Source organism: Martes martes (genome assembly GCF_963455335.1).
Source record: "Martes martes genome assembly, contig: scaffold_353, whole genome shotgun sequence".
Lineage (NCBI taxonomy): Eukaryota > Metazoa > Chordata > Mammalia > Carnivora > Mustelidae > Martes > Martes martes.
This window is the reverse complement of record NW_027666466.1, coordinates 11,134-25,494: the sequence shown is the minus strand read 5'-3', so window position 1 is coordinate 25,494 and position 14,361 is coordinate 11,134. Positions and strand designations below refer to the sequence as shown.

The 14,361-nt window shown below is 57.1% G+C and overlaps 1 protein-coding gene across 5 annotated transcripts; it reads right to left on the bottom strand.

Moving 5' to 3' along the window:
• Positions 1 to 508: 508 nt before the first annotated feature.
• On the bottom strand, positions 509 to 13,044 carry NFE2L1 (NFE2 like bZIP transcription factor 1). 5 transcript variants are annotated; one of them, XM_080831445.1, is made up of 6 exons: positions 12,481 to 12,612; positions 10,357 to 11,382; positions 5,385 to 5,600; positions 4,885 to 4,974; positions 4,503 to 4,661; positions 509 to 3,690 (listed from the first exon to the last, which is right to left on the bottom strand). In XM_080831445.1, the coding sequence occupies exons 2-6, from the start codon at positions 10,864 to 10,866 to the stop codon at positions 2,329 to 2,331; spliced, it is 2,337 nt and encodes a 778-aa protein (XP_080687571.1). In that variant the 5' UTR covers positions 10,867 to 11,382; positions 12,481 to 12,612; the 3' UTR covers positions 509 to 2,328. The 5 variants fall into 5 exon arrangements, with proteins under 5 accessions (XP_080687571.1, XP_080687572.1, XP_080687574.1 ...); XM_080831446.1 differs by having other exon boundaries at positions 5,385 to 5,567; positions 12,481 to 12,601; XM_080831448.1 differs by lacking the exons at positions 4,885 to 4,974; positions 12,481 to 12,612 and adding an exon at positions 12,906 to 13,044.
• Between the last annotated feature and the right edge of the window lie 1,317 nt (positions 13,045 to 14,361).

The window sequence follows — 14,361 nt, the reverse complement described above, 5'->3', positions numbered from 1 at the left end:
AAAAATGCACTGACTCGGGGCACCTGGGTGGCTCAGTTGGTTAAGCAACTGCCTTCGGCTCAGGTCATGATCCTGGAGTCCCAGGATCAAGTCCCACATCGGGCCCTCTGCCCATCAGGGAGCCAGCTTGTCCCTCTGCCCCTCGCCCCTTTCATGCTCTCTCTCTCAAATAAATAAAAATCTTTAAAAAAAAAAAAATGCACTGACTCACAAGCGGACAAGGAGCTGGACCAAGGGACAGCACCTCCACCTTGCCTAGTCCTTAGGAAAGCCCAAAAAGGATTCTAAGTCCTCTGAGGATTCAGTTAGAACCCTGTGAAGAAGTACCAGCACTGCTCGGAAGGTTTAATAGGGTACTTAAGACTTTTCTTTTGTCTTTCTAAATTTGTCAGCCTCTCCTGTTCTCCACCCACCTTCCCCTGTGAGTTCTGCCTTAGCCACACAGTGGCCAGTCCTCCCTCCTGGGGTCTTTTACTCAATTTAAATTCAAAATAGGGAAAAATTGCACTTGAGAATGAATCATCCATTTTATTTTATTTTATTTTGTCATGTGCTCACAGCATCTCTCTCTCTCTCTCTCCCCTCTCCCTGGCAGGTCAGAGATAAATTAAAAATAAAATCTACAAGGAAAATAATTTATAAAAGCAGTTCCCAGGCTCGTGCCTTGTATCCCCACTGCTCAGAACACCCCCCCTCCCCCCTGCCCCCCAGTGGGGAGGAGAATCTGGCACTTCTCTTCCCACAACTCACTCCCGCTAGTCTGGAGCTGACTGTACTCCAGAGCCAGGCAGGGGTGGGGGCAGCAGTGGCAAACAGTTAAAAATAAAGACACTGTGGTCCTGGAACCATCTGGCCACCTTGGCGCTGCTTCCCTCTCTGCCTCCCCCAGGCAGTCCTCCTGACTGGGGTCTTTACTGAACTGGGGGTGTAGAGAAGCAGCCTGTGGCCGAGAGCCTGGGGGTAGGTGCTCTCAGCCCCCATTACATGCACTTCTCATTCTCCTAGAAAGAAAAACTAACAAAAAAAAGGCAGACGGAGACCTCGGGACAGAGGAGAAAAATCCCAAGTGTTCACACAGTTACACGGAGTCTTTATGGCAAAGAGAACATTTAGCAGCTTTGAATATTGGGGTATCTCCTTTTTACTCAACACAAGCATTCTAGACCCTATAAGTGAAACAGGGCTCAAGCCCTAAAAAAATCAAAGCGCAAGAAATTCTAAAAGGACTAGTTTTTGTTGCTGGGTTTTGTGGGTTTGTTTTTTTTTTTTTTGTCTTCCAGTGACATGCCCAGTTGTTGGTAGGGGAGGCCTGAGGGAAGGGTCACTCCCCAGTTTGTGCTGAATACTGCCTGGCTTGTCCACATCATCCCCCTGCCTCAGAGCAGCCCCCAGGAGGCCACAGGCTCAGCACTGGGGGCACTGCCAGCACCCCAGCTGCAGAAGAGCTCCAGGCAGCGGGGAGGGGCGGGGGCACACAGGCGGGCAGAGAACAGCCTTCACATGCAGGCTCGGGTGGAAATGTGGGTGCCTCAGTTCAGGGGGGGACCGGGCACAGAGGGAGATGGGAGTGGCAGGGCAGTGAAGGACATGCTTGGTGTTGGGGCTGCTGCAACACGGCGCGGGGGCCTCGTGACCCTTTCCTGTTCCCTCTCTGACCCTAACTCCTCAAGGGCATGTTGGGTCCCAATGGCTCCCCTACAAATGAAAACATTACAGGACACACCCAAGAGCTCCCCTTTTGGGGCTCCACAGGGCAGGAGCTGAAAGAGCCCACAAGGCCCCTCCCAGATCCCACCTTGTGTTCCACCCTCCCCTGGGGTGAAGTGGGGATTACTCCTGCCTAGGGCCTAGTCCCACCTGAACCTGCCCTCGGGTATTCTGGCAGAGCCAACCTTAACCTGCCCTTTGATTTTCTTCCCGCTTTGATTTTTTTTTTTTTAAATCCCCCTTCTTTCCTCCCTTCCTTCCTCTCTTCTTTCCAGGAATGAGACTTTCTGTGACTTCCCTCTCACAAGATCCCCCCCTTTCCCCTTGGTCGGCCTCCAGCAATGCGAGCACCACCCCTTCCCTCAAAGGAAAGAGCAGGGGTGAAGACCCTGTCCACCCAAACGGTCTGGCTGCTTCCGCGCCCCTTCCCCGCCCCACAGGGGGAAGCTTAGCCAGACAGCGCCTGCGCCCTCCTCTTCCTGTCCACTGACCCGCAGTTCATCCCATCTGAGATCTATTGGATAAGAAGGCATTCGAGTCCCCACTGTAGGTCCAGGTCCAGGCCCAGCCCTTCTCCAGTTTCCATCCCGGTGAGCGTCAACCCCCCTTTCCTCCCCAGGCTCACTTTCTTCGGTCCTTTGGCTTCCTCTCCTGTCGCCGGGCCTGCTGGTCGGCCAAGGTGCGGGGAATGAGGAGGACGCTGCCGTCCCCGGCATACTGGAGTGCATACTGGCTGGGCGAGTAGGGCCGCCCGTTCTCATCCCGCAGCCGCCCGAACACCTCCTGGTACAGGCTCTGGACCTTCTGCTTCATCTGCCGCAGGGACCGGAGGAACTCCACCTTCTCCCGCAGCAGCCGGGCTTTATCGCGCTGCAGGTCCTCCACGTCCCGCTCCAGGTTCAGGATGGTGTCCAGCTTGCGCTTGCGGCAGTTCTGCGCCGCCATCTTGTTCTTGCCCCGGCGCCGGATGTCGCGGATGAGGCTCAGCTGGGCCTCGCTCAGCTGGTACTTGGACAGCAGCTCGTTGAACTCCTCCACCGGCAGGTTGATGATTTTGTCGTTGGTGAAGGGGATCTTCATGGCTCGGGCTCGATGCTCGTCCCGGCTCATCTGCTTGTCTAGGAAGTCGGCCTGTTTCTCCTTGCTGCCTTTCTTGAGCGCGCCGGGCGGTGGCAGGTCGGCCGAGTCGAGGGCGCTGGGCGCCATGTTGTACGTGTGGTTGTGGCCCACGTGCTCCAAGTAGGGCAGGCAGGAGAGCTGCGACGGGTCCTGGTAGCTCATGCGGCAGAACTTGGAGTACTCGGGCTGGTAACCCACAGCGCCCTCGGCCTCTTCCAGATCCAGGGTCTCAGAGTCAGAGCTGTACCCAACAGCACCTTCCTCAGAAAAGGAGGAAGAAGCTGAAGAAGAAGCAGAGGAGGAGGAAGAGGAGGAGGAGGACGAAGAGGACGAAGAGGAGGAAGAAGAGCTGCCTTCGGAGCCGCTCAGAGAGGAAGGGCTATGGCTGGAGTCCAAGGAGAGGCCTGAGTCAGAGTCGAACTCCTCTTCGAGCTGGGAGGCCTGCACAGGGTTGAAGCCCTCCTCGATGGCCAGGTCCATCAGGCTGATCTCGTCCAGCATGGCTTCGTCTAGCAGGCCCCCCAGTGGGTCGGGCAGCTCAGGGCCTGCCGTGTCGTTGGCGGTGCCGTTGAGCTGGGGCGGGAAGAAGAGCCCCGCCAGGTTGGTGGAGCCAAAGGTGGAGTTGAGGCTGGTGGAGTTGCTGGGGACCAGCGGGAGCAGCGTGGAGCTGCCGGCCACAGGCAGGCTCTCCGCCTCAGGACTGAAGAGTGAGAAGTCCTGGCTGCAGCCCCCCAGGGACGCCTGATGCAGGCTGACATTCTGATTGATGGGCGTGTTGGGGGCAAGGCTGTAGTTGGTGCTCAGGGGGTCTCCAGGAGGGGCGCTGTACAGGATCTCACTCGTCGAAGTATTCACTTCCATGGCCTGGCAGGGGAGAAGAGCATCACGGTTCACTCTGAGCAGACTCCCTCCCTCTGGGCTGGCAGGGGGGCACGGGGTGGGGGGGGGGGGCACAGCAGCAAGCACCCAGCACAGGCACAGCTGCGTGGTGGGAAGGTGAGAGACTAGAATCCAGAGCCCAGGGTCAACTCCCAGTCCTGCTCGGTCCACCAGGCCTCTGAGGCCTGGCAAAGATGGGTGGACCCCACTCAACGCAGGGCTGCCCAGCTCCCGGCTGTGTTTGGCCAGATTCCCCTACCTCTGAGAGAGAGGCAAGGAAAACACACAACCCTGCCGACCTCACCTCTAAAATCTGCACAGCCAAGAACGCCCAGCCTTGGAGGGACAAAGCCCAGCTGTACCACCTGCCCTGTGACCACAGGCACATCTCTTAACCTCTCTGAGCTTCAATTTCCTCACCTTTAAAATAACAAAGGCCTGACTAGATGACGGTAAGGGGCAGGAGGCGGCCCGGCCGCAAACGCACCGCACCAGTGTCCGGCTGTAGGAACGCTAAAGCTGGAAGCATGCGCTCAAGCAATTATCTACCTCGAAGGAAGAAGGCATACCTAGGGGACAGTCCTGTTTCAGAAGGCTCAGCTCTAACCCAAACCCCACATCCTGACTGTACCCCCTACCGCAAGGAGACACCTGGACGATGACCTCTCAGTGTCCCCACTTTCCTATGGATCAGAGAACTGTTCCTTTCTCTTCCCAGAGGAGAAAAATTTCGCAGCTGAATGGGAACACCCCCCGCCCCTGCCCGAGAGGTTTGTGTCCTGTTCGGGTGATCCTACCTGCATTTCCATAATGGACATGAGATCTTGCCACTGCTGCTCCAAATCAAATGGCGACTCCGTCCCCGTTAGGAGAGGAGATAAGAGGTTGTTTTGAAGACCTGGGGGCTCGCTCTCACTAGGCACTGCTTCTGTTATGCTGGAAATGTCTGCTGGAAACTAGGGCAAAACACAGAGGTTTTAACGAGGGGAAGACAAGACCGCCGTCGCGTTCCTCCCAGAGACTACCAGCTGAGGTTCTGTCTCCTCCTTCCTCTGAATTCACCCCCGCAGCCAGGAGCAGGCCAGCCCCGGGGGCTGGCCCCTCGGACAGCCGCAAAGGGACACACAGCGTGCAGGCTGCCCTGCTGACTCGGTGGGCGCTCCCTGGAGTCCTGCTCACCTCAGCATTCTCCCCAAAGGGGCAGGTGGCCTCCAGCAGCCTAAGGCACTCTTCCAGGGACAGGGCCGTCTGGTCCTCCCCACCAGGCACCTGTGGCAACAGCAACCATAAGTCTGATTGACCTGGGCCTCGGCTGCCTGCGGGCCGAAGCCTCTGCCCCAGCCTTTCCACCGGGGAAGCCGAAGGAGGGCCCGGAAAGCTGCAGGCCTACACTCTCCCTCTGTGCTCAGGCTGATGGCTGGCCCTGCGTCCCAAACTCCAGGAAAGACCAGAGGGAGAGTGGAAGAGTCCTGACAAACAGGAAGCTGCTAGATGCTTTGCTTCCTCCCTGCTGGTTGTCACCAAGGCCTGGCCCCTCTGCTTCTGTTGCTCATCCACTCCCCCTTCCTCAGCCCAAGTGACTTAAAGACCCCAACCCAAAAGATATTCAGGTTTATCCCACAGACAGAAGCTGCCTTCTCTAAGGAGAAGTTTCTAGAAGTGGGCAGAGGTGGGGGTACCTGTGCAGGGAAGCTCTCCCCAGTTTCTCCATCCACTAGCAGGTTTCGCGCCAGAGCTTCTGCGCCCTCGCCTGACCAGGTGTCCTCCTGCTCCGCTCCATCTCGTACGTCCTTATCCACATCCTGCTCCTTCTGGCGATGACTATAGTCAAAAATCTCACGCCCAGCCCCCAGGTCAATATCCTGTCGCCAAAGGATGTCAATCAGATCTATGTCCTGAAAGACAGATCACCGCGACTTTAGCTCTTGGATCCAGGGGACTTTCCTAGCATCACTCTGATTAGATCTGGGAGTGGGGAGCAGCTCTCCCAGCCTCTGTCCCCTCTGTACCAACAAGGCTTCATTCATCCATTTCCAGATACCAGCCTCCATAAAAAATAAGAACAAAAAACAAAAAAACAAACAACAACAACAACAACAAAAAAAAACAAGAGCTAGCAAAAATTACCAGCATGATCAACCTCAGACAAGCCTGTGGACTTAAGCCCAGAGATACAGCCAGGCCAAAAGGCAGAGCCACCTCACCGCTACACCAGAAAGAAGGGGGAAGGAAGCAGGAGACACTTCTCATTCTGGGAATGAGAATCCCTTCAAACTCGGGTTTGTCGTAGGATGCCGGCCAGGCCAGGCAAGGGCGAACTGTCACGCAGAATTACTCCGAGGTGGCCAGGCTTGCATCAGCCTATGGTGCCATTTCATTTGCATAAAGGGGTGGGGTGGGCCAGAGAGGAAAATCCCTGCATTTGCAACCACCTGCTGCCACCAATGACAACGACAGGCTGCCTCCAGCCCTTCCTACAGCCATTCCCCCTTCCCTGGCTGAGGCAGGAGTCAGGCTGGACACCCACAACTCTTAAAGCCCAGGCTCACCTCAAGATCCATCCCTGCCAGAATTCCCACTCTCAGCTGATCCTAGCAAGCTGCTTCCGTCCCAGGAGAGCCTCAGGCAGTCAGCTGATCCTCACTGGGCACCCCACCCCGGCCAAGGCCGGCCCCTGGTGTCCCCTCACACCAGCACTCTCACTCCCTTCCTCACCACACCCCAGGCCTCACTGCCGCTCCATCAGTCAACCCACTCAAGGACATGGGCCCCATCACCGCTCAGCCACAACTGCCACCTCAGCCACCAAAATGCCTCCTTCCCACTCTGCCGTGGTGGCTCCTATCAGTTCCTGCACCAATTGCCACCCCCAAAGCCCACCAGCATAGAACCCCAATAAATAAGAGCCATTTGGCCTTCCTACACATGCCATCCCCCTGTGGCTGAAGAAACCTAAACTCCTGGCTTCCATTTAGAGATTCAAAAAGCACTTTCCAGAAAGCAATTTCCTTACATGAGACCCACCCCCCCCAAGTTCTGACCAGGCACCCCTTTCCCACAGTAACCCTCCCAGATCCCAAGACCTCCCAGGTGTACCTCTCCCTTTGGTCTCCCCCACATACACCAACCTGAACAGAAGCCCTGGACCCAGGAGCAGAGGGGGGCTGGGCCACCCGGTGCCCAGCCAGCAAAGAGTTAAAGGGCCGGCTCCCTTTGGCATGGCCCCCACCACTGTGAGAGCTGCGGTCCAGGCGGGTCATGGTCTGCGAGATGAGCCCCAGGGCAGCTGGTGCCGGGAAGCCGGACAGGGGGCTGCAAGGAGCTCTTGGCTTGCAGGGAGCACACCAGGCTGGAAGGGTGGCCCCTTGCTAGCTCCAAGGGGCCCGAGGAGGGTGCCCCGCCCGTGCTGCTGCCTGGGCGGCCCAGCCCAGCCCCCTTCCTCCATCCTCGAGCAGCCCCCTCCCACCTCACAACCCCAGTTCCACTCAGGCACCCGGCAGCCCCCACCCTGAGCTCACCGCAGAGGCTGCAGTGAGATGGGACTCCCACCCCATGCTCCGTGCTCAAGCTGCAGAGGAGAGCCAGCTCCCTCCGGGGCCTAGCCTCCCGCTCCTCCCTCTCTCCCCCTCCCCACGCCCCCCAAACTTGTTACCTAGGCTGCAGCAAGGAGCCAATCCCCTCCCCCTCCCACCCGCAGGTCACTGCTGAGGCTGCGGAGAGCCAATCCCCTCCCCCAGGTCAGCAGCTGGGCTGCGGAAAGAGCCAATCCCCTCCCACCGTCGTTACCTAGGCTGCGACGAGAGCCAATCTCCTCCCCCAAGTCTCCGCTGGAGATGCGGAAGGAGCCAATCCCCTCCCACCGCCTGTTACCTAGCTGCAGCCGGGAGCCAATCTCTGCACCAGGGCAGCTGGAGGAGCTGCCGCAAGGAACCAGCCCATCCCTGGGCCGCCTCCGTCTCCTCAAGGAGACGCACCCAGGGGCGAGCAGCCCCACCCAGCCCAGTCAGCCAGCCGGGGTGGCGCAGTGAGAGAGCCCTGGGGGGAAGGGGTGCCGCTCTCCCTCCTGTCGCATCCTGCCTTCCCCAGCCCACTCAGGACCGGGCAGAAACCACTCCCGCAGCTTCTCGGGGAATCTAGCTCTTCCCTGGAAGTGGAGTTTTCCTGTTCCTCAGCAGGGCTGCGGCCGGTCATCCTGAAGCCCAAGGATCCCAAGCCAGGCTGGGCAAGGACCCTCCCTGCACCCAGCCCCACTGGGAGCCAGGGGCTCTGTCCCCGGACCCCAGGCCAGAGGACAGGAAGAAGGACAGCTGCCTGCACACAAGCGGAGAGGTCACAGTGCCGGCCAGGCCTGCCCCAGGCAGGAGGAGGGAGCCCGAGCCTGAAGACCATACCCGAAGGAGCCGGGTGCTCCCCCACATCCTGGCCACGCGCCCCTCTCACCCCAGCTCTGTTCAAGAGCTGCTCTGGCGGCCCCCGGCCCACAACCCTAACGCCAGGAAAACGGCACCCACAGAATCGGCAGCACGGTTCCACCGTTCATCCTCAATGCTGCACCCCTCGAGCCTAAGGTCAGGTCAGGGACAGCATGTTCTCCTTGGTCACAGACTGCTCCTCGCCGGAGAGCTGTACGCAAGCCACCCCCTGCTCTGGGCGGAGTGCCAACCTCCAGGGGAATCCTATCCCTGACAAGGGCCTGGGCTAGGGCTGTTCGTGGAAGCGGCCTGGCGGCAGGGGAGCGCTGCCACCCCGGGGGAGAATACCAGCTCCAGCAGCGCCTGTCACATGCTCTGGACCTGGGTATTTTTATCCCTGAGTTGCTGAGGAAATGTTGTTCTAGATGCATAATAATCCTCCCTTCCCCCACGCCCAGCCTAGGGCCCTAACTCTGACCCACCCCCAACCCCCAAAGGGAGCAGAGAAGGCCTGGGGTCAGGGACAGCAAAACCTCCGTGAAGGCCAAGAAATGGAAGAAAGAAGGGTCAAAGTCTCATCCCATTCTGCCCCAACCCAGCCAATGACATCCATACTTCCCACCCCATCGTGTCCCAGGAGAGCTCCAAACAGGAAGAGGACTGGAGCTTCACCTGCAGAGCTCCCAGGAGCAAGCCCAGTAACACAGCCAGCCCTTGGGGAGCCACATGAGGGCAGGTGGACGGAGCCGGAGGCTGGGAGGCATACTTCTTCAGACCACCGTGCCAAGACTGAAGCCCATTTGAAGGAAAAGGACAGAAGAACAGAAAAAAGGTAAAGTTCCCAGTGGCACTGAAGAATCTAGGAACTGAGGCACTGCAAGGTAAGGAATGCTCACAGCTCCTGTGCTCAGATAATTCTAGATTATCTGATCCTCTCAAAGCAGATCCGGGGTGAGGCAGCTGAGCAGAGAGCAGCCCTGGCACTAAGACGTGTGGGGCCAGATCCCTCTGCCATCAGGGGCCTGTCCCTTTTTAGTAAGTTTCGCAGCATCGCAACTAGACACCAACGGCACCTCTTGCAGTTGTGGCAACCAGAACTGTCTCTACACATGGCCATCTGTCCCCCGGACAGGCAAAATCACCCCCATGGAACACCACCCGCCCAGAGGAAGCCACAAGCTTTGACAGCTACTGACATTCAAAGAAATGAACTCAGTAATGGGCTCAATTGCAGGACAGGAGGCAGAACCTGGTCAGCCTGGTGGGCAGAAAAAAACCCAAGATCTGTAGCACCTGTAAAACTTTCTACATACCTCCCCTCCTCCCCAGGACTGGGCTCTGGAAAACCCGGCCCAGCGCAATCCAGCCTTCCCTTTCCCTAATGGCCAGGAGAGTGCAGCAGGCCTTTTCTCAAGCTCCTTAAGGCTGAGTGGCCAGGCCTGGCCCAAACACAGAGCTCAAAGTGGTTTTATCATCACGTTGGTGAAGTGGGAGCAGCAGGAGCCGTTCACCTCCACAAAGGCGAGTGCCTCACTTTCTGCCCAGAACAGTATGTCAGCCACGCATCAGGAGCCGAAGACCTCTGACAGCTCCAAGCAAGCCGAGGTGGCAGAAGACAGTTTCTCTTCTAGCTCCCAGCCCTCTCCTCCCTACTCCCCGCAGCAGGCCTCTAGCCCTCTTGGCCCTCTCCTGGCCAAGAATAACTATCTAAATCTGCCCCTTGGCTCGGGCCCAGGAGAGCTGACTTATCAAGGACCTTACAACAACAGGCCTGACCACAAAGGAGGAGAATTTCAGGATATGCATGTGTGTTTTGATGTGGGGGAGGTACAAGGCAAGAGTCCACGAAGTATTTGTGTCTTAGCAACAGATACACACCGCATCAAAGCCCATCACAACACCACTCCCTCCCCCACCCCGGGGCCTCCAGCAGTTGTGTTGAAATCCAAGCAGTAAACACGCTGGCATGTTCTAGGAACCTCCCACTGCCCTGCCGGTACATTTAGAGGTGGGTCAATGGTTCAACACAAGGAAATGCTCCCAGCACGACCCCCCCCACACACCCCGTCAGACAATTCAGCTCATTTCTGCCAAAGAACAATGCCTGAGACCCCCTCCCACGCCACTCCAGTTCTTTACCGTGGTCAGTACTGTGACCTCGCTCCTTCAGAACCAGCCCCCCACCCCCAACCCCAGTCCCCTCTCACCCAGCCCGACGTGTGGTCACTAAGTCACTAACCTCTTTGGTTAGGTCTCCACTGACCGGAGGGGCTACAGCTCCCAAATCCTCCAGATCTTCACTGAATCCCTGCTCCGTTTCGCTTTCTCGCACCCCGTTGTCTGGGCCCGTCACATCTTGGAGGCCACTGGAACTCTCGAGGGTGAGGCCTGAGCTGGGCTGGCTGCCAGAGACAGACCCCTCTGGATCCCGGTGGACCAGCCAGGCATTGACCTCAGTGGTCGGCACCTGGAACCTGTCCAGGGCCCTCACCTGACTGAGGAGCCGCCGGGCAGTGAAGTAATTGTCCAGGTCTATGCTCTTGGGGTGGATACCATAGCCATCCAAGGTATTCCTCAGGTTGTGGAACTGGGTCTGAGTATAGGCAGAACTGGGCCCCAGGATGATCTCCCGGAGCGGGGGAAGCTGTGAGGTCAGGTAAGTATCCACGTCCACCCGCACCCCAATCAAACTCAGCAGAATGGTGAACTGGAGAAGTCCTTCCGTTAAGTATTTCTTCAGAGAAAGCATTGCTGAAGGACCAGAATGTTTATGCTTTTTGGTTTTTAAATCTTCCAAAAGACAAATCAAGGCCACTGCTCTGGTGCTCCAGCCAGCAAGCTACCCTCCTCAGGGCCAAACCCTGTATCCCACCCTGGCAGAACACAGGGGCTGAGCTCCCGGATGGCCTCAGAGGAAAGCACACCCTGTGAAGCCAAGGCCTCTCTCCAGACCACATTCACTTTTCCCTTCTCGGCACCTCACCTCAGCGTGTACAACTGTTGCTAACCCAGTCCAGGCACTCAAGGCCCACGTGACTTACTGTCTCCACAGTCCACATACAGTCACTTCCTCACTCACATTAGTTGTCCTCTCTGTAGATTCCACTGCAGGCTGTTCTCAGGAACAGCTGACGGGCTGTTTTGTTTTGGTTTTTTTTTTCCTTCTCCCTAAGGTTTATTTTCTTTGGCTGGAGCTACAGGCCTTTTGTCTTGGGTCAGAGTGTCCCGCCTCCTCCACACTTACCAGGGGGGTTTCCAGAGAAACCTGAAATGGGAATCACAAGAGCAACAGGATAAGATTCCAGAATTTTCACACCATGATCAAGGCAGAAGGCAGGAAACACGTTCAAATGCCACTTTCACATTTTATTGAAAAATAAGTCAATTACTTTCAGAAAAATAAAAACCAAAAACTGTTATAAGTAGAACTACAAAGAAAAAATACTGCTCACAAAGGATCCCCCTTTCTGGATACTAAATTTGTAATACCTTAAAAGGTAGCTTGTTTGGATAAGCAGATAATGCCTGGGGCATCCAAAATATTTTACATGATGTCTGATTTACCAACCCCCCTCATCCACACACCACCCAGCTTCTATTTTTAGCTTGAGAAGCCCATTTCCTAACTTAAAGAAAAGTTGTATCCTCCATCTCTCAAGACAAAACTGCCTACAATCCCTGTCCCTTCCAGTTCTAAAGGGAAGGAAGAAACTAGTAATGGGAAGAGTATATGAGGACAACGTTCAGGACACCACTTCACGACAGAATAATGCCTTTTATTTTCCCAACTTTAAAATATGGTTTCTCTTTCCTATCTCTCACATTAAAAGGGGGAAGGGGATGGTGAGAGGTCTTGGGGAGGCGGGGAGAAGTGAGGCAGGAGGATTATTCCACCCAGAATTTGCAATAGGCAGGTTATATTTTCATTTATATGACCTTCTGAACCAAAGCAGAAGGACAGGACCAAGTTCTCAACCTAAATATCCAAGTGGGGATGGAGTAAATCTGCCTTTCAGTTTCTGGTCTCTACTTCTGAGTTTCCATTAGCCTCATAAACCAAGACGTAACTCTTCTCTTCACTGTCGTGACCCACCTACCAACTTCATCCTACAGGGGAAGAGTGACACACGGATGGGGACGGACGGACGGACGAACACACACACACACACACGCACACACCTTATTTGGTTAAAGTAAACACAACTTCGACCCAGAATTCCTGCTAACACTACCCTCCCGTTCTCACGCAATTTATTACTAAAACCTCCCAAGAGACAAGTTCGAGAAACCGGACAAGGCCCCATAAAGACGAAGAACGCCAGACGCCTCTGGTCTGAGCCCAGTCCCACCCCGCCCCGGATACCCGAGTCCGGCTGGGACCAAGTCGCCATGCCCGCTGTCGGCGTCTCGGCTTCTACCCTTCTGGGGCAACAGCGAACAAGTGCGACTCAGCCGGCCTTGACCCACCCTCACAGCCAAACCCCACCCCGCCCTCCGTCCCGATGGCCCCACCCCGCTCCAGGCCTGGGCCTCACACCACGCCTTCTCGCGCCCTCGGCCCTCCCCAGTCCAACCCACCCCGGAGCTGGCTTTCTCCAAGGCTTCGCGGCCCCTCCCTGCCAGGCCCAGGGCCCGGGCCCGTCGCGAACCCCGCTCGCCCGCCGGTTCCCGCCTCCTGCCTCCTGCCCCTGGGCTCCACCCCGCCGCCCTTCACCCCACAAGCCTCAGTCCCGCGGGGCTGCGCCGCCCCCCCTCCCCCGGCGTCGGGGAAAGGAATGTGCTTGATACCCGCTGCAGAGCTCAGCGTCCGCCGCTGCCGCCACAGCAGGCCCTCAGCCCGAGTCCCGGCCTTGCCGCCGCCACCGCCGGCCGGCCTAGAGCTCCCCAGCCTCCGCTTCCCTCCCCGCCCCCTCCTCCCACCTCACTCGGAAGCCCGCCCTCCGCGTCCTTCCTAGGACTACGTTTCTCCAATCAGCGAGCCGAGACTGCGGCCGTCGCCGTATGTCACTTTGATTGACAGCCAAAAGAGCCCAATGGCTGAGCGTGCCTCCTCCTTCCTCTCCCGATTTCTCAAGACTGACATGGCCCACAGCCCAGTGAGCACATAGGCCCGCCCCGCGGCGTGGGCTCACCAATAAGTGGGGCGAAGGCCTTATTGCCCGGCATTCCGGCCCCTCCGCGGTGCGACGGCCTTCCGAGGTACTATAGGTTGGGCGCGGAGTAAAGTGTGCAGGCTGAGCGCTTCCAGTGCCTTCCTCGGCTGGGGGATAAAGGCTTAGGGCCGGGAGTGAGAGCTGGTATCACTGCCGGACCGCGGAATTCTCCCCCCGCCCCGAAGGTTCCCACGGTGACTTGCAAAAGCCCAGTGAGACCTGAGGGTCCGAGGCGGGACACAGAGCATGTGTTCCCCGCGGTGGCGACGCTGGAGCCGCCATATTGGGTGCTGGCAGCGGAAACCGCTATCGCCGCTTCCGCTCTGTGCGGGCCCGGCACAGTGGCCCGAGCCAGTCAGGGGCGGTTGCGTCGCAAGTGGCGGGCAAGGGTCGCGTTGCGGGAAAGGCCCAGCGGGCGGGTTGCCACCACGGCGGTGGGACGTTGATGGTGTAAAGGATATGGCATGACTGGCGAGTTTTGTAGTGATAGGGACACCCCATAGAGTTCTCTTCCCCGTCTTGTCTGCCCCGCCCGCGCAGACCACGGAGCTTAGTCTTGCTTTTCAGGAACTTTCTTCGATTTCAGGTGCTGGCCAATCTCACCTAGCCGACATCTTTGTGATTTTTCAAACATTGCTTTATACCCAGCCTCACCTGGGGGAGCCTGTTAAACCTGCAGATTCTGAGCCCTCACTCCAGAGACCGTGATTCACTTAACTCTGGGGTGGCGGCCTAATAACCTGCCTGCTAAGTAACGACTCGGGTAATTTTAACACAGTTGATCCCAGGACCACCTTTAGGCAATCACTAAGTTGAAGTTCCTAGTACTTTGTTCCCAGCTGTGGGACAAAGAGGCATCAATTCAAATTCTTGACTCCCAGGGAGATTCTCATAATCTAGTGGGCGAAATCACTGGTCCTTGTACAACAAGGACAAGGCCAGCTGCTAACTCTTCAGATAACAACATGTAGTCCTTGCGTGTTTGGAGAGTTGGGAGGCTTAATCTGGGGTGGTTCACAGATTATAAAGTACTTTCAAAATTCATACAGAAAGGTACACCAGCGGCCAGTCATCGAATCCTTAACAAACTG